The sequence below is a fragment of the Phallusia mammillata genome, chromosome 3, assembly GCF_965637545.1.
Source record: "Phallusia mammillata chromosome 3, kaPhaMamm4.hap1.1, whole genome shotgun sequence".
In the NCBI taxonomy this organism is placed as follows: domain Eukaryota; kingdom Metazoa; phylum Chordata; class Ascidiacea; order Phlebobranchia; family Ascidiidae; genus Phallusia; species Phallusia mammillata.
Window position 1 is genome coordinate 28,068,634 of NC_137254.1, and position 19,203 is coordinate 28,087,836.

The 19,203-nt window shown below is 34.9% G+C and overlaps 6 protein-coding genes across 6 annotated transcripts; 4 read left to right on the forward strand and 2 right to left on the reverse strand.

The window, feature by feature from the left end:
- Positions 1-369: 369 nt before the first annotated feature.
- On the forward strand, positions 370-2,677 carry LOC145217319 (F-box only protein 40-like). Its single transcript, XM_080084574.1, has one exon. The coding sequence runs from the start codon at positions 493-495 to the stop codon at positions 2,110-2,112; it is 1,620 nt and encodes a 539-aa protein (XP_079940700.1). The 5' UTR covers positions 370-492; the 3' UTR covers positions 2,113-2,677.
- Positions 2,673-6,518, forward strand: LOC145217321 (sideroflexin-2-like). Its single transcript, XM_080084576.1, has 9 exons — positions 2,673-2,898; positions 3,163-3,333; positions 3,708-3,850; positions 3,906-4,023; positions 4,447-4,507; positions 4,569-4,635; positions 5,094-5,193; positions 5,267-5,314; positions 5,826-6,518. The coding sequence occupies exons 1-9, from the start codon at positions 2,735-2,737 to the stop codon at positions 5,923-5,925; spliced, it is 972 nt and encodes a 323-aa protein (XP_079940702.1). The 5' UTR covers positions 2,673-2,734; the 3' UTR covers positions 5,926-6,518.
- A 37-nt stretch (positions 6,519-6,555) lies between these two features.
- On the forward strand, positions 6,556-9,767 carry LOC145217320 (sideroflexin-2-like). Its single transcript, XM_080084575.1, has 11 exons — positions 6,556-6,634; positions 7,099-7,322; positions 7,603-7,773; positions 8,081-8,223; positions 8,291-8,408; positions 8,720-8,780; positions 8,839-8,905; positions 8,969-9,068; positions 9,133-9,180; positions 9,245-9,336; positions 9,708-9,767. Exons 2-11 carry the CDS (start codon positions 7,159-7,161, stop codon positions 9,725-9,727), a joined length of 984 nt encoding a protein of 327 aa, XP_079940701.1. The 5' UTR covers positions 6,556-6,634; positions 7,099-7,158; the 3' UTR covers positions 9,728-9,767.
- Positions 9,730-12,659, forward strand: LOC145217322 (sideroflexin-2-like). The gene is made up of 9 exons (XM_080084577.1): positions 9,730-9,875; positions 10,222-10,392; positions 10,674-10,816; positions 11,233-11,350; positions 11,614-11,674; positions 11,917-11,983; positions 12,052-12,151; positions 12,222-12,269; positions 12,382-12,659. Exons 1-9 carry the CDS (start codon positions 9,730-9,732, stop codon positions 12,479-12,481), a joined length of 954 nt encoding a protein of 317 aa, XP_079940703.1. The 3' UTR covers positions 12,482-12,659.
- A 207-nt stretch (positions 12,660-12,866) lies between these two features.
- On the reverse strand, positions 12,867-16,445 carry LOC145217324 (BCL2/adenovirus E1B 19 kDa protein-interacting protein 3-like). Its single transcript, XM_080084579.1, has 6 exons — positions 16,302-16,445; positions 15,847-16,009; positions 15,061-15,154; positions 14,784-14,875; positions 13,921-14,073; positions 12,867-13,440 (listed from the first exon to the last, which is right to left on the reverse strand). The coding sequence occupies exons 1-6, from the start codon at positions 16,360-16,362 to the stop codon at positions 13,392-13,394; spliced, it is 612 nt and encodes a 203-aa protein (XP_079940705.1). The 5' UTR covers positions 16,363-16,445; the 3' UTR covers positions 12,867-13,391.
- Positions 16,446-17,469: 1,024 nt separating this feature from the next.
- On the reverse strand, positions 17,470-19,200 carry LOC145217323 (large ribosomal subunit protein bL35m-like). Its single transcript, XM_080084578.1, has 4 exons — positions 18,864-19,200; positions 18,511-18,655; positions 18,298-18,446; positions 17,470-17,774 (listed from the first exon to the last, which is right to left on the reverse strand). Exons 1-4 carry the CDS (start codon positions 19,124-19,126, stop codon positions 17,534-17,536), a joined length of 798 nt encoding a protein of 265 aa, XP_079940704.1. The 5' UTR covers positions 19,127-19,200; the 3' UTR covers positions 17,470-17,533.
- Positions 19,201-19,203: the final 3 nt, after the last annotated feature.

Below are 19,203 nucleotides of genomic sequence, written 5' to 3' on the forward strand. Positions count from 1 at the left end.
TGACGCTAATACATGTACACATGTGTGCTGCACTGCCACTGTGAATGATGTTAAATGGGTTGTTTCATGTTTGTGCAGCGAGGGCAGCATGGACGCCAAGTGATTATACATTACAGTCTTAATAACTGCATCGGTTGTAAACCCGAACATCAGTTCTGCTTTACCAAACCAACTGTAACAAGTATTTGGATTATTCCGTACATGACCACATATTGTAACGCTACATTGTTAGTGTGGTCACTGTAGTGCAATTGTTTAAGTACTTAAACATATGTACAAGACTTGGTATGTGCAGATTAAGAACATGTAGTTGTGTACATCATATTTTATGTAATAATAGTTGTTTTGAATGTTTAATGTTTATTCTTATAGGTACACCAGTATGCATGTACAAGCCAATTTAAGTTATGCTGAATGAATGTTTTTCCTTTAATCTTGTGAAACTGGGTGTTTATAACTGAACTGCAAAAAAAAACACCTGTAGTATACAGAATGCTACAAGACAGTGACAATTTGCATGAACACTGTGCACAATGCTACCAAAGGTTTTGTACAGATAATTCCATAAACCATTGTCCTGTTGAAGAATGCCCACACAATTGCGGTGCTATTTTTCATATTTGCAAATCAGAAGATCATGAGTTGATCTGTGATGAAGTCATTGTTCCATGTATTAATTCCCTTTACGGCTGCCCATTTAGCTTGGCTCGAAAAAAGATGGCTTGTCACTTATCCGTTTGCCCAGCTAGTACAGTTGTTTGCACAATGGAATGGAGTAGAAACGTTGCTGAAGAAAATGAAGCCACACCAATTACTGACTTTGACCCATGTAAATTAAATGAGAGTAACATGGATGAAGTGTTAGCCATCAATGATCAGTGTGCGGCATTGGAATGGATAAAAAAGTTCAAAGCGATAGACCAAGATGAAGAGAGTCCTGTCAAAGATTTGGAAAATACTAAAAATGCTGCTCTTAACTATAAGGACTATCAGCTCATGTTGTATTTAAAAACTGAAAAGGCATCCCAGTTCGAAGCCAATGACTACTCTGGTTATCCATACTTTGACCCCACAACTATTGACAACTCTTCTGCTGGAGGTGCTACAATAGATACTAAAACTGACTCTGCAGAAACGGAAGTAACTGAATCAGCGGAATCAATACCAACTGGCACCTTGCAAGGCATCGAGTTAGAATGTTACAGGCTGTTACAGCTCAACACACACAGAGACAAAGCAAAAGGCAAAAAACATGGCCATGCTATTCTTGAAGACATGGTTGAACAGCCATGTGGGGTGGTACTTGCCAGGCCAAAAACCAAAAATTGTTCTGTGCTGGCTCTGAAAAAAGTAATTGAGTTTTTACCACGGTATGACACCAAACACGGAGGTATGTACACATTTATGTGCAATTGTTTATTGCGGCGTGATGAGTACTGTGCACATTATCAGAATTTTCACTGTGATTTTCATAGCTCCTTAAATGGTTGGTTTGAGGAAAGATGCCCTTACAGCTCCTATGGATGCTTATTTACCAGACTAAGATTTAGTCCAAAATGTGGCAGCAAAATTGCCTATGACTGTCAAAGGAAGTGTATAGCTGTTCAAATGGAACAAACCATAACAGACTCCCCTTTAGAAGCTGATATTAGCTTGTTGAATCTTCCTTGGGAGGTTTTACTGAAGGTGGTGGCTTTTCTTGACAGCTACAGTATTGGACAACTATCTTCAACCTGTTTGTACTTGCGGAACATTTGCATGTCAGTGTTAAAAGAACGTGGAATTGTTGAAATGAAGTGGGAAAATTGTCAAGGGGAAAGTGGTTTTCAGTGGAAAACTACGGGTTTTACTTGGCTCTTTAGCAACAAGTGCACAACCATAACCAAGTTACAGTTAAACAAAGACCCGTTTATGTCCAACCACCTATTGTACTGTCCGTTTTCGAAAAAGACTGCTGATGTAAAAAAATACGCAGAAGAAAGGCGCAGATTGTTAGGATCAAACGAAGTCAAAACTGTTCAAAAACTTAAGCCTGTGGCAGGTTATACACCCCCAGTTTACCCAAACGACCCAAACTATGATCCTCCGCATCAGGGGCCAAGGTGGTTTTAATGCAGTGCATCTAGACCTCAAAGTTGCAGTCCAAAATGTGTGTTCATAAATGTTCATGTCTCTACTGAATTGCCTCTACAAACTATTATGATGAGGTATAAACAGTCTGATAACCACAAAAGGTTTAGAAGCACTGTGAGTGGCCTGTGATGTGTCTGTGTACTAGCTGTGTACCAAGGAAAACTTGGTTTGTTTTAGTTTTAAAAAGTAATTCAAAGCAATCTTATGCTGCCTGGAGAAATATTGAAGTCATTTGCTTTTCCCTTCTTTTTGCTAATTGTTCAGTTCCGTTTAATTTTTATTTAAACTATTAAATGCACTTGTATGTCACAAGTTTCAAACCCACAACTGTAAAAAAAACTTTGTTTTTAGTATTATGTTTTTTCTTACTTAACAACCAAAAGTTCCTTTTTTCTGTGGATAGAAACTTATTTATTTTTTAGTTGTTGTTACTTTGTAACTAAAATGAATTTGTTTTCTGCTAAAATGTTTTGTAAAAAACTACTCTTTATTGTCAGCTGCACTGTTTCATTCAAAATTTCTATGTTACTTTTGACAATTGCAGGGCCTGGAATAGTCTTTTTTTAAAGATTTTTTCCTAACTAACTTGACCCAGCTGATCATGTCTGAGAACACTACACCTAACATTGACATAGATTCACCAAAATGGGACCAGTCCACGTTTTTTGGAAGACTGCGACATTTTGCTGCTATTACAGACATGAGAAAGTTGATGGCGTCTGAAAAAGAGCTTGATGAAGCAAAGATCTTAGTAAATTCCTACAGGTACCTAATACTAGTACGTAAATATTGAACATGAAAATACAAACTATACTAACTTGTTGTGAATTTTAGTTGCCCCATTGATACAATTGCATTAGCTCAACTACAAATACTAAATCATAATGTATCATGTCTTTAAGAGGTGTAAATTGAAATAAGTAAAGCCCTGTGATGAAGTTTTATTTTAGTTACATTTAAACATATTTGACTCACATGGGAATAGATTAAAACAAAGGGTTACTGAATGTTCATTTTTTGTGTTGGCAGGGCTGGTAACTGTCCCACTGGAGTCACAGAGGAAAACTTGTGGCGAGCAAAACATTTGTATGACTCAGCATTTCATCCAGACAGTGGTGATAAAATGAATTTGTTTGGTCGGATGACTTTTCAGGTGCCAGGAGGAATGGCTGTAACTGGCCTACTGTTGCAGTTTTACCAGTAAGCAAGAGCAAAATATTCTTGGATTCATTGTGATTTTATTTTTATCTGATGATGTGCAGAAAATACTTAAATCTTATTTCGGTCTGAAGCCAAACTTCAAACCCATTGTAGTTTCATCAACCTTTGTTTTACTGAATATACTCTTTCAATTCTGTTGAAACTTAAATAATAATAACGTTGGAACCAGCGACTTAGCCGTATTCATAAATTACATACCAAGTCAAACCCTATAATGTAGCTTGAACTTTCAGAATTCATTGAATTATTACCAACTTTGATCCAGTAATAACTATTGGACGGTGTCCAGTATACAAAGCCATTTAAAAAAAAACTAAACTGCATTTATTACAAAACTACAATACATTTTGCAGAACACCTGGACAAGTTGCATTAATGCAATGGATTAATCAATCTTTCAATGCACTTGTAAACTACACTAATCGTAATGCTGCATCAGAGACCACCACAAGACAGATGATGTTTGCATATGTTACTGCTACCAGCACTGCACTGGGTAAGTTTATTGTCACATACAATTGTCATGTGTGAAATACAGTTTTATTTGTCAGGTGTTGCGCTGGGTTTAAATGCATATTCCAAACGAGCACCACCAATAGTCGCACGATGGGTTCCATTTGCTGCTGTTGCATCTGCCAATGCTGTTAATATTCCTTTCACAAGACAGAGGTATGTTACAACATGCAAAGTGTCCTGGTTTTATTTTTTGACATTCCTTCCATGTGGACCCAAAAACCAAAAAAGTTGTTGGTTGTGTTTTTGTGGAAAAGAGCAAAAAATGGGTGTGACTTAGCACTTCAAGTGTAGTTGAACATAAGGTATTAAATAGTTGTGAACAAATGTTCAAGTAACAAAAAACTATCATACACCTTCCTTCATGACAACTTAATTTTAAAAAGCATAAATGTGTGTAGTGGTGGGATTCAAGTTTTTTGTCAACCAGTTGTATCACAAAAGTCATATTTTTCACCCAGCTCTGTTACAAAAAGCCATACTTCCATTGACAGCAACCAGTAATGCTAACCGGCTCGCTGATCTCATAAAATTTCATGAGACTGAATCCCACCACTGAATGTATGTCTTCTGTTGCAGTGAGCTGATCGAAGGTGTAACCATAACAACTGAAGATGGAGAAGTTTTGGGGAAATCTAAGGTGATAAACAACACAATCCTTTTACTTTCAAAAACTTGAACTTTGCATTTTGTTTCAATAGAAATGTGCAAGAAAAGGCATCAGCCAAGTGGTTTTGTCCAGAATTGTTATGGCTGCTCCTGGAATGGGTATGTAAAAGTACATTTCAGTTTACAAAGTCTAGGTTGTTCTTCTTATACAAGGTGAACATCATATATTACAAACTGCTTTACCTTGATTGCTGTGTTCAGTAAAACACACCAGACAAAAAGATCCAGTTAAAAAATATTTTAAATCATACACATGTCCATATATATATATATAATGGATAAGGTCAGAAAAAAACACTTAGTTGTTCACCCTTTGCTTTTAAAAAATATATATATATATAAGGCTCATTAGTCTTCCACCACCAAGCAACGGACTGGGTGATTCCATCTTTAAGTTACAATTACTAGTATCATGTCTATATAATTTATGGTTCCTCTAATTCTTGCAATAATTTAGCAAGTCGACCTATTTCCATATCTAAACTTAACAGACAGTTTTTGTTACTTAAAAATCTATATGGATGTGTTTCTACTTAAAAAATAAAACTTGTTTGTAGTGTTTCTTCCGATGATTATGGAACATTTTAACAAGAAATCGTGGTTCCGACGAATGGCTTGGGCTCATTTGCCTTTTCAAACTTTGGGTGTTGGTGTTTTGTAAGTTGTATATTCATACTCAGTTGCTGTTGTTTTGGTTACCTTTATTAAATGTGTAACTTATGTTTTTCAGCCTAACCTTCATGGTGCCAACAGCCTGTTCTATATTTCCTCAAAGAGCGTAAGGAACAATATTGTTTTTTGCATTTCAATCCTTATTCATTTGTTAAAAACAGTAAATGTAAATGTGTTACAGGCAATTCTGGAAATTAACAGTTTAAGTTTGCCTAGTATTTGTTTGCTATTTACCAGAATATGCCATAAACCATCATATTTTCTTAACCAATTATGGCCTAGAGTTTGGGATTTAGTATTCAACAAAACATAATTTTAACAAAAGTAAAACAAAAAAATGAATTATGAATAAATGTTATCATCTGATTTACCGAATATGAAGAACAAGTCTTGCATCTTTTTGTTATTTTTTACACAAGAATTAAATAAGTGATATGGTCACATTATGTCAAGAATAATTGCGTAAGTATTTGAAGACACATTTGAGGATAAGACTTGATATATTTTTTGTATATTGGGGCCATTATGTTTGTCATACAAAGCACACATTTTGACAACAATGTTGTGTAATGTTGGTATAAATGTTATGCAATGACACACTAGCATTTGTTTTTCAGGTCAATGTCTGTTTCAAAATTGGAACAAGATTTACAAGACTCTATAACAAAACAATATGGAAACAAAGTACAAAGTGTATATTTTAACAAAGGTTTATAAACCTAGCATGTGTAACATGTTTGCAATTGTACTATTACGAGTAGCACACTGCCTCACATATTAGAAAATTTTAGACCAAACATCATTCATTTTTGAGCCAACATGATTTTTAGTACAGTTTTAGTCAATTTTTGCACCTTTTTAAAATTATGATGGTGTCTTTTTGGTCCTAAAGAGTGCTAAATGATTGTTAGCATGTTTACCTTGTGAGTTTTAAATGTGAACACCTCGCCATTTTAAACAAGGAATGCTATTTTTTCTATACATTGTTGTGATTTTAGCAATTGTGTTAAGTGCCTTGTACTGTAATGGCAAATGAAACCTGTAACAGTGTGTTCGTTTTTTATCTTTGCTTCTTTGTTTTTGCTTATTGTTGGCAACGAAACAAACTAATTGAACATTATTTATTGATATAAACATGAACAACTTTACAAACTATTAATTTGGTGTTTTTGTCACTGTTTTATTTTACCCAATAAAAGTTGTTACAAGGTGGAACTTGGTTAGCTGTTAAACCTGTTTACAATGTTCTAATATGGTTATTGGATTCTGGTTTTTAAATTGTGCTAATCATTCCTTATTTTCTTTGTCAGGTTGTAATTTAAAAACTATCTCTGGTAACTTTTTTCATTGGCTGAAGTGAAGTAAGCTACTGGAAAAGTCTACCTGTTTTGGGTTACTGGAAAGATTAAATGGAATAAAAAAACGGGTTTGTTTTATTTTATTGGTTGCAAGATATTGCCAATTTATACACACCATACAGACACCTGCTTAGTAAAACTTTTTTTTAATCATTTTATGTTTGGCTTACTCTTGCTTGTTTTTAGTATTACAGTGTCATTTTAACATATTTTAAAGCTATACAGACCAACAACAAACTAAACATTTTTTCAAGTCTATGGAAATCCAGTATATATTGACAGGAAATACATGTGGATTTCCTGTATAACTCCAACTAACTGTATTTTAATCAAATAAATGCTTTATCCCTGAACAGTGTTCGTAGCAAGGAAACAGTATTTAACAAATAATAATGCTGTATGTTTGAATAGGCTTACAAAATGGTATTTCATTAACACTAATAGCAAATCAACATTTCCACTAGAAATGAATATCAGTAATTAGCCCAGGATTTAATGTTGGGATATTGTTACTTCATTTCTTTATATTTAGGAATAACACCTCAAATGGCCCATTTTTTGACTACAATTAAGTAATTTTGACACCTCATCAATGTCTGACATATCAAGCATTGGTGTCGACATTAGTTCACCGAAATGGGACCAGTCAACATTTTTCGGAAGACTTCGTCATTTTGCTGCTATTACTGACATGAGAAAGTCCATTGTTTCTGCAACAGAACTTGAAAAGGCAAAAGCAATAGTGACAGGCTACAGGTTGGCTATTTTCATTTACTTATAAACATAACATATATTCGTGGACTTGCTTTATAATTGAGAAAGTGCTTGTTTATAATTGAGAAAATTTTATTGCAATATTTGTTTTTAAATTGAATAATGGTAACAATACTGAGTACAAACTGTTCTCATATTTCTTTGCAATGTTTATGTTTTTCTAATTAAACACTGGTAATAGTATTGAAATGAATCTTGTGAATGTATTTATACACATGGAACAACATTTTCAGTTAAACCTGTTGCATTAATCCTAATTTAGTTCTGGAAACTGTCCACCTAGGATCACAGAGGACAAACTGTGGCAGGCAAAACACCTGTATGACTCTGCTTTTCATCCTGACACTGGTGAAAGAATGAACTTATTCGGCAGGATGTCTTTCCAAGTTCCAAGTGGAATGACTATTATCAGTCTTTTGCTGCAATTTTACAAGTAAATTTTAGTTTGCCATAATAATTTGGAAATAGTCAATATGCCTGTATATAACAAATGTAATGTTTCAAGTTTATAGAGCTCTTCTGGCTACCTTTGTCAGAATAGCTCTACAAAACTTCATATTATGCCTGGCAGCAATAGCTTTTATATTTAAAACATGTTAATGGCAAATCTTGCGTTAAAGTTACTTTTCTGGTATGCTTTATATTTTGTTAGCTTCATGGTCTTGGAGATAGCTAAAATAATGTTGCTTTTGATTTAAAGATATTACACTTTAATAGATACCATGTGTTGTTTTTTCAAGGACACCTGGACAAGTTGCACTTATGCAATGGCTAAATCAATCCTTCAATGCCCTTGTGAACTTCACAAACCGAAACGCGGCGTCAGAAACCACCACAAGACAAATGATGTTTGCATATGTTACTGCTACCAGCACTGCCTTAGGTAAGCACCAAGAACGAAAACCTGGAAAGTTTCTGGCTAAGATAAAGGTTTAATTTGTGTTTACCAGGTGTTGCACTGGGCTTAAATGCATACTCCAAGCAAGCACCAACGATAGTTGCACGATGTGTTCCCTTTGCTGCTGTTGCAGCTGCCAATGTTGTTAATATTCCTTTGAGCAGACAAAGGTATATATGAGTAGTGTTCCTATTTTGCACCTTTATTGAGATGAACACAAGTTCATAGCTGGAATCAGCCCTGATGCGTTTATGCAGACCGGCGATCATGGCACTCGCACGTATAAATCGCAGTACACTAGGCCCATTGAAGGTGTTGAGCTCAAACAGCCAGTCACCAAGCATTTACCACCATATGACAAGGCGAAGGCTGGCCAACTCTAACAAGTGGCGAGATCTGAATTCACAACATGAGTCCTTCCAGGATTTGGCATTTTGTGACTGTGCTATTTTAAGATAAAATTTGCCTGTTTTTTTAACAGTGAGTTACTGCATGGTGTTACCATAACAACAGAAGATGGCAAAGTTTTAGGCAAATCTAAGGTAAGCAAGACTGAATTACTTATATGACTGTAGTGCTTAAAGTTTTGTTATCGGCTAGAAATGCGCTCAGAAAGGAATCAGTCAGGTCGTGATTTCAAGAGTAACAATGGCTGCACCAGGAATGGGTAATAAAATACTAAACCTTCGTTAGTAAAATCTTTTTTCAATGTGTTTCTTCATTTGCATAGTCTTTCTTCCCATGGTGATGGAACACCTCAATAAAAAAGCCTGGTTTCGAAGAATGACTTGGACACATCTGCCTATTCAAACAATTGGTGTTGGAGTTTTGTAAGTTGTTCATTTCTTATTTAATAGTTTGTGCTTAATTTGGCAACAAACGATTTATTTTCAGTTTGACGTTCATGGTGCCAACAGCTTGCTCTATTTTTCCCCAGAAAGCGTAAGCAACAATTGTTTTGTGTAAATTTTGGTAGATTGACATAATGAGTTTATAATTTTTGCAGTTCTATGGATGTCTCAAAGCTGGAACATGATTTACAGAAAACCATTGGGGAACATAATGGAAATTCTGTGCAAAAAGTGTATTTTAACAAAGGTTTATGATTGCACTCAGTGTTATAATATCTGTGTTACTATCATTGAGTCTATATGCATGGTGTTTAATGCTATTTCTTGCAGTAAATTTTAGTGGCATTGTGTTTTAGTTAAATTATAGTGTGGTGTGCAATTTATTACTACAAATGTCAAAAATGTTTCGTTTTTGTAATTATTCCCAAATGTTAATTCCAATTTTTAGTTTATTGACGTTTGCTATTTCCAAAGGGTATTTTTGCCAAAGCCATATCATTTCATTTATGTTGTTCTTGCAAGTTCAATAATTATCATTTTTAATTTATCATGTGACATTACATACATACAATAATAGACTTCTTTATTCACAATAAGTTTCCTTTATATTTTTACCAGCTAAAGTGTTTAAAATCTGAAAATGTTAAAAACTGAAGTGAATAAAAATCCACAACAGACGACTTATTTCCAAAGATGGAGGCACTTTGCTGCTGTTACTGATGTGAGAAACTGTTTTGCATCTAATAAACAGTTGGAAGATGCTAAGGCCACAGTTATTTCATACAGGTGTGTGCTAAGTTTTTATGGTATCTTGAAAGATAATCACCATCAACTGTTAAGTAATCTCAGCAACTATACATCACATAGTTTTTTCGTTCATTATAATGTAGCAATTTTAAATATCCCATCTGCACTCACTAATCTGTCTGCCTTCTAATTGGTATTCAAATTAATTTATGCACACCATAGTAACTTGGCACGATTTATTAGGTTGGCACACAGCGTAAAAACGTTGCTGGCCCCTGCGATATAGCTTGTGTGCCAAATTAATACCCTCAGCTTGTTATATGTCCAGCAGCTTTACACCTCTTGGCCTCCTAATGACAATAAATAAATGACCATTTTGTGATAGATCTGGTCAATTGCCTCCTGATTATTCAGAGGAAAAATACTTGCAAGCGAAGCAGCTGTATGACTCAGCATATCACCCTGACACTGGCGAAAAGATGCCATTGATCGGTCGAATGTCATTTCAAGTGCCTGCTGGAATGACAATGCTGGGTCTTTTGCTTCAGTTTTATAAGTAAGTTTGTTAATTGCTTTTGACAAACTAGATTGTTTGTTTGATGACTATGTATATGCATTTTTGTGAGCTTCTAATTTCATTTTTGAACAACATTGCTGAACTACATTCTACAAATTCGGTTGAGCTAGGTTTATTTCGTCCCCTGAAACTAATCTGGCAGCACAACTGCACTATAAGTTTTCACTAAGATTGACATTCGTTCTGTAAATGACTAATAGCAGTCTGATTGCAGAATTGGCTTGTCTGCGGCTACACAAGTGAATGTGTTTGTGTTACAGGACACCAGTTCAAGTTGCTTCCATCCAGTTTGTCAACCAGTCATTCATTTCCTTTGTCAACTATACGAATCGAAATGCTGCATCACACACAACAACAAAACAATCCTTGTTCGCTTATGTGTCCGCAACAACTACTGCTTTGTGTAAGAACAATAACAATATTTTCCCTGAGCAGAATGTAGGAACATCAATAATGACATCATTGAGTTACTTAAGCTTGTATATCTCCATCAGCATGTACAGATGAATTGGTTGATCACATAACCAATTTGCCGAAATATTTTTTTAAGTGATTGGCTGGAGTATGCAATAAACTGGTTTATTTGATTACCTTGATGATTTTTTAGTAAAAGGCTGTAGTTCTGGTTTACAATCCATATACTATTAAACAGGTCATGTGATTAACCACATTTGTCTGAATGTGTATATTTGTATGATAACATAAAAAATAATCTCGGCAGTTGGTTAACAACATAGGTACTGTGATTTTAATGTTATGTATGCCCAATATTTGTTAAGCCACATTAATTTTGTTTAAACTATGTATATGTATTCTTAGGTGTTGCAGTGGGACTTAATATTTATACAAGAAAAGCTCCACCTATCTTTGCAAGGTGGGCACCATTTGCAGCAATTTCATCTGCCAGTGCTGTCAACATACCTTTGACTAGGCAGGAGTAAGTAATAGAAAGACATTTTGGAGTCATAAAATATTGTCAGTTGGCTGAGATATAAAGTCCAAGCGTTGTATTTATGCCACATGTCAAATGAGGTACTTTATTATATCTCAAAACTTTATTTAAGCCTTTCCATTTGGTAGGTTTCACATTATATCTTATAACCTATTATCTTGGAATGTTGAAATCCCAAAGCACTGTCCTTGTTATCTTTTATGCTTCTCTTTAATATATATTTAACTCTGTTTTTTTATTCAACTTAGTGAATTGCTGAATGGTGTTGTCATCAAGACAGAAGATGGAAAGATAGTTGGAAAGTCAAAGGTCAAGATCGCATAACTTCTTGTTTGTAATTTATTCTGACATACAGTAAACTTCAGTTTATTCTCCTAATTCGGACAAAACTCGAGGTACAAATAATTTCTAATGTGGTAAGGCTCGAACTAATCAATTTAGATAAATCAGATCAATTTAATCCAGGCAAATTTTTGGTTCAAGCGGTTCCGATTATCCAAGGTTTATCGAAATATCTTTTGTAATTTATTCCGATATGTATTGTAATGCAGAAATGTGCAAGAAAGGGAATTCTCCAAGTTTTTGTTTCAAGAATGGTAATGGTGGCTCCTGGCATGAGTATGTAATATTTTATTTGTTGTTAATGTTATTGTTAATTTGTTGCAATAACATTTTGTTGACTTTAGCGCTTATTCCAATTTTAATGGAACATTTGAACAAAAAACAATGGTTCAGAAAAATGCCCTTTATCCATCTACCTTTCCAGATGATCTGTATTGGAACATTGTAAGTGCTTCATTTTGATTAATTTGATGGTAGATTGGAGTTGTGACACACGCATATGCTTTACTTTCAGGATGCTTGTAATGTTACCATCTTCTTGTGCCTTGTTTCCACAAACTGCGTAAGTTATTTCCAACATTCTCCAATGCGTTAAAGCTTATTAGAGATTTTGATTGAAAATTGTCAAAAGCCATTGCTTATCATTTGTTTGTAATAGAACTTGATTTTTTTAGGTCAATGTTGGTCAGTGATCTTGAACCCAATGTCAGGGAATCAATTGAGAAAAAATATGCAAACTCGGTTCAATATGTCTATTTTAACAAAGGCCTTTGATTTCAAAATACCTCTGTTGACAAAATTGATGCAGGCGTTTATAGTTCTTCAAATATTTTCAGTGTTGTTTTATGATGATGCAAAGTGTTTGTTTTACCTGTGCAAATTACTTTTATTGGAGATTGCGAATCGTTGCACTTTGTACGGAAATAGCAGAATTAAAATATTTTTATTCAAATGCCTGCTAAAATCTGGTTGTGAGGTAAATAGAAATTCTGCTAACACAATCTGCATTCAATTTACTAATGAAAAATCTTCTAAAGTTGGTGGTTTAATAAATTATCTACATTACTACATGGTGTAGGTAGTTTCTAACCTTTTTTGCCATTTAACCATAACTTCTTGTATTAAACTTACAGCTTAAAACAAGACCACAACAACAATCTACAATTTCTTTACAAGTCTTTGAAATATCGCTGTGACTATAAACATAAAATTTACCAAACGAGCGCAAAATGATGAGGTCACATAAAGTGAAATAAACTCTTGACCAAACACAATTGGGAAAGATAAAATTGCACCAAGAAAACATTGAATTTCATGATTCTCAGAACACATATTTAACATACTTGTTGACTTTAGATCTATAACAATTAATTTTGGTGAAAAGCAGCTAACATAGTACAGTGCAACAAAACAGGGTATTTACCATAAAGTAACAAAAAGCGTTTTTTTATCATTACTGCACAAACCATTGTGTTAGGCATTTAACACAACACTGTTGAAGGCATTTTACATATATACACTTAAAAGTTTTCCTTTTCTGGTATCAGCCGCTTTTGGTAATTGGAAAAGCTTGTGACGTATTTATCACTAGAAAACTTTAACACAACACATAAAGGCAGGACATGAAGTAGAACAATCCGTGCTGAAGTTCATGATAAAAGCCTCAAAAATACTGAAGGACCTCTCAAGTGCTTTTTGGTGCCTCTGTCATCATTCGTTTACCTATGTATACCCTGCAATACATTTTACAACATGCAATGAAACTCTCGAGGGACATGCAAACACTGGTAGTGGTTTGTTGGGATGACTGAATAATTAATAAGATAACAGACAGGATGATGTTGTATATTTCATTTTGTGCAAGCTATAAGTGATAGAAATTTATCATCAAAAAGTCTGAAATCGAATGTCCTGATTAATTTAGTGAAGCATGGCTTTTAAGCAAATAACTCGCTACAAACTTGAATGTGCGAACATTGCTGTATTAACCCATATGGCCAACATTTTGTCACAACCAGCACCAATTAGACTGTATAGATCATAACAGTGTGCACTGTTTGTATCTTACTTATTGCATGATGACTCTTTAACTGCCTAAGGTTTTGACAAAACTTAGGCAGGTATCACCACATCTTTGGATAGGGTAATACATATAGAGATAGATAGATATGTATTTTTCAATAACACTTTAAAAAGAAAACCTGGCTTCATACCCGAGTCCAAATGCAACAATGTTTGTGACAATGATAGATGGAATGAAGACTTGTAAAAATTCCCAAGAGAAAAAGTTGTGCTTCATGGCGTCTGTGTTTCGCAAACTAAGAGGGGTTCGTTTTGGTTGTGGAGGTCTTTTGAATTGAGATTCCCTTAAATGTGATGAATATCAACAAGCAACAAAGACAGTGTGTATTGCCTAATGCTACGTACACTGAAGAGTTGGTTCAACTGGGAATTTTTAAACAATTAGCCAGACTTTTGTTACCTGTTTAGGCCAAATTTTTGGAAAGCTAAAAGCTAATGAATGTAAAATACCAAATGTACCATTTTTAAAGTGTATACAAATATAGGCTATTCATTTTACTGTTTGATCACCACATACCTACCTGTTTCAAGCTAACATTGACTTGATTTAAACCTTTGCTAAAAGGTTGAAACTTGGCCTGCTGTCAAAGTAACAAGGACTTACTTATAGACAATTGACCCAACTTGACTCAACAATGTGTCACTTACGCTTTCACAAACATAACAAAAGACATATTGTTATATGTTACAAAGCCAAATCATAAAAAACATTTTAATTTAAGCAAACATTTACTAAAATAGGTCCACTTATAACAGGGTTAGAAAGGCCAATATAACAGGGACTTTGACTTGGATCGATTTGCAAGACGTAACATGCACAATATACAGTACACCTTGATTAGTCTGGACCAAAGAAATTGTCCTGATTAATCAAAGATCTGAATTGACAGAATCCGGTTTAACCAAGGTTTACTGTATATAGAAAATAAATTTGCACTGTCTGCAGCTGAACAATTGGACTTAATTTGCATTACGATCTAAACCAAACACTTACTCTGGGGGTTTAAAAAGTGGTTTGCTTGACCAGTCCCAAATCCAAGTAGCATCTGCATCAGGCCCTGGAAGCTCCGGAAGTACATCACAAAGCTCCAAACAATCAAATTATTAGTTTGTTGAATGTCAGTAATATGTGGCTGTTTTAAAATATCTGCCTGTATTTTAAACACATAGGGCCAGCAATTTTAAAAACAACATTTTTTGGGGGGATTATTTTAAAACATTTTGTCCAACTATAAAGTTTTAAAATTAGTTTGTTTACATTTGTTACTTACTGGGGTGATAGGAGTCTTTCTGGAGGGTGAATTGTTTCCACTGACAATGGGAGAAACTCTGCTGCTGGCACATAGGCTTTGTGGTCTTGGTGGACTGAAAAAAACAAAACAATTCCGTTAGAAGTCAATTGCCAACATCAAATTTGGAATTAAACAAACTTGTAGAAAACAAATAGTGGAGACTATAAGAAGAAACATATAGCTTATTGGCTAAAAACACATTTGCAGTTAAGTAATCATGTGAAACCATGTTGTCACAATTTTGTGCAGCCGAGGATTTCCTGTTGATTACTAAGCTGTATCTATAGTAGCATACATAAAGGTCAACAAATTTAGTTTTTATTAACTAAAAACAGAAGTATTTAAATATGCTAATTTTAACAACAAAACAAAAAATACATCCAGTGCAGTAAAAAATCGCCAAAGTAAACTTTAAAACCATTATATTTAACACGACACAAAATCAATAGCAATCAGTCTATAGTTGCACATAAGTTCTAATGCAGAAATATCAACTCAAGTGACTAGCTAAATAGAACCATAATAAAAAGTACATAAACATACATACAGGCAGCGGTGGGATTCAAATTTTTTTATCAGCCGGTTCATCACAAAAGTCATATTTTTCAGCCGGTTCTGTTACAAAAAGTCCATTAACAGTAACCATTAATGCTAACCGGTTCGCTGATCTCATAAAATTTAGTGAGACGGTTCTATAGAATCGGTGTGAACCAGCTGAATCCCACCACTGCATACAGGAAAGCTGAAATATAGCTGATACTGTACCTGTTAATGTGTGATCCAGGATTTGATGGTTCTCTTGACGTGGGTGGAGTTGATCCCTCACGTTGTGCTTCTCTTAGCAAACGCTCCATATCATCACTTTGATATGATTGCAGATTGCGTTGAATTTTGACACCACAAGACTGTTCCAAATCAACCCATGATTCTGAAAACAAATAATTTTACTTGGTACTAATACACACAGCTAAACAATGTTTCTGATTGATGATACATCTTTTTAATATTATTAGGATGTATCATTAAACAATTGCTAAAAGTTGTTTCAACAGTCTAACATTTGAACCATTAAATTGCCCACAGTGAACTTGCATTTGTGCAAGGATTTCATTTGTTACCATGCTGATTACTAAAAAATTGGTTTGAGTTACATTGATAAAAACGGATCTACTACTTTTTAGGTCAATGATATTCCAAGTAAAGTACATAAAAACATTTACCACTAATTTCAGATGCTCCATCACTTTTAACATCAATCTGTTGTGAAAATATAGATGACATAACGGCAATCACAGTTTGTTACCTGGCCAGAAACGAAACCTTTTAAGAGTTAAAACCTGTTGGTATAAACAAATCATATTAAACAGCCAGCACATAAAACTTAGTATATGACAAAATATACACATTGTTCCACCGTAAATTACTATCATTTAAACAAAACCAACACTAGTTCTACTGCATGTTTTTAGCTTTTAAATGCAAAATACAAAATGGCTTATTTGTAACCGATTATTCTCCATCACTGAACATGCCAATTCGAATATAATTTAAAACCGCTATTGCCTACAGCATTTACACACAATGGACGCTGACATATACCTATAGCTACCACAATTTCCGCTGTGCTTTTATCGCAGCGAAACATACGCTGCGCCCTCGACAAAAGGCTTGTTTTGACACATCACCGTAAAAGAGACGTGCTTCGCCATGGTCACGTGACGTAAACAACGATTCGTCGAGTTTACTCGAGGTCATTTTACCGCAGGTTACTCCGTGGCACAGCGACATTGCCTTGTGTTTATCTCTGTTTGATTATTTGCGGTATTTTAAATAGTCGCGTCCTGTTTTTATTAACTAAAGCAGAATGCCAATCGCTTCCTAATCTAAAACTAAAGTACTGTATCTTTGGAAATACCACCATATTGTTTCTAATTGTAAAGGTTTTTCCCAGGACAAACACAATTTTTAACTGCCGTTTTCGACAGTCCTATCAGTTCACTAAGCCTTATCCGCTTGCACCAAAATAAGCTAGTCATATGATTGTCATAAAGCTTGATCACATGCCGCTTTTCTTGCCAAAACCAGGCTGTCAATTACGATAAAATATGCTTGTTTTTTGCTGACTTGCTTTGATCGCAAGGCGATATAAAAGACACATACAACTGGCCCTACAAAGTGGTTAAATAAACCTTTTATCACTTGTAACTGCTACTGCTTTCGCGGCCAACTAACTTCCAAGAACCAACTAGTATCAAAGTTTCCTGTTATGTTATGTTGAGAGTTCGATAATAATCGACATCCCGCTGGTGCGACTACTAAGATTATCGCATGGTTGAGGAATCACACAGCGGGAGGCGTTTGTGCGAACCTAATGCAAACAAAATCCAATTTCGTAGATCATTGTATTAAAATAGCGGAAACGCATATTCACAAATCAAGTGATTCATTTTCATCAATGATAAAGTCCGCTCGGTTGCGATATCGAAAATGGCTTTCGACGATGAGAACCAGATGGATCTTTGTGTGCAAACTTTCGGGCTATTCTATTACGGTTGCCCCTTTGTGTACGCCGCCAACCATAGTTTCTGTTAATTTCGGATTCGTCTGTTTTTGATTTATTCCAAGGCAGGTCCATTGGATGATAGTGGAATAACGATTCTTCTGTATAGCCTTTGTAGGGGTCGTCCACATACCTAAACACGATTTACACAGAAAAAAACAATTTTTTAATCTTGCATTTGCACTTTTTCAATTAAGTCACATGCTTAAGAGCAGTGGTTCTCAAACTTTTTTATTGTCTGGGCCAAATGGCATTTTTTAAGTGTGTAGGGAGCCGCAAAAAACGAAACCTTGAGAAAATCACTAAAGAAGATGACTTTAAAAGTTAAAATAGCAATGTTTGGTGGTTTTCTGAGATCTGGTGCGAGCCGCAAAATAAGTAGTTGGGAGCCGTATGCGGCCCCGAAAACCGAGTTTGAGAACCAATGCTTAAGAGGAATCAAACTCAATTTGAAACAGCAAAAAGATTCAATATTAACAATTTGCTAATATGTTATGCCTAGCAGCAACAGTTTATTCAGATTCAACATTGTTCATTTTGAACGTAGCTGCTTACTGTACAACAATATTTTCATACACTGGTAATGTGTGAGAAAAAGGAGATGATTTTGTTACAAAACATGGTAATAAGTATTTCGTTACAACAAATCTCTGTACCATTTTTGCCTTTTCCATTGGCGAGGCACCAATGAGTCCATCTTTCTTGATTGTTGACCATTGCAAATGATGTTCTGTTTTTGTCGATAAACCTTGCTTGGCCCTTTGTGTTTGATAATTTTTAACCAGATTTTATGGTTCGAACTTTGCTGCAATAGTAAAATAAGTTTGATTTGTTTGAACCTGTTTATTATAATATAAATTTTTGCACACCTGTCTTCTTAGCCACAAGCCATTTCCAAGTCTTCTGAACCTATTTATAATGCTATCTGCTGCTCTTTTTCTGTTTGCCATATACTCCTCATAATTCATCAATGTCCTGATTGGGATTTGTGATACTTTGGGAAATGCATTTGGGCTTAACAAAACAAAATAAACATATATTTAATACAGAAATGATGGTTTGCCTCAAACGTAAAATATGCTCAAGCTTACTTATAACTTGTTGGCTACATGCTTTTACGTTAACTATTGTCGCAATAAACAAGCAAAAGCAAGGTAATTGAGGGTTAGCATGGGTAAACACTTTTTTCACATACAGATTAAAAAAAAACAATTTCAAGTACCTTTTCAGCAGGGACAAAGGTGACTGGTGAACAGGGACCAGCCCTCCAGTGCTACTTGGAGCTCCAATATTATAATTTGTTGCTAGTGGTGTTGAAAATGAACTGAACGGTAAGGTTTGATTCTGTTGTGGCAAGACACGAAACTTTTGGAATGACTTTGGTAATTCCGATTTTCTTTGTGTGGTAAGGCAAGAAAGGCAACGGACACAAGGTTGTAAGCTTCTAGTAACACGTCCTGGTAGGTTTTGAAGAACGGTTAACATTTTACATAACCGCAAACGAAAACATTCACACGAAAACTAAAATCTCAAAAAAACACAATACTTCACTGCCATTCGTC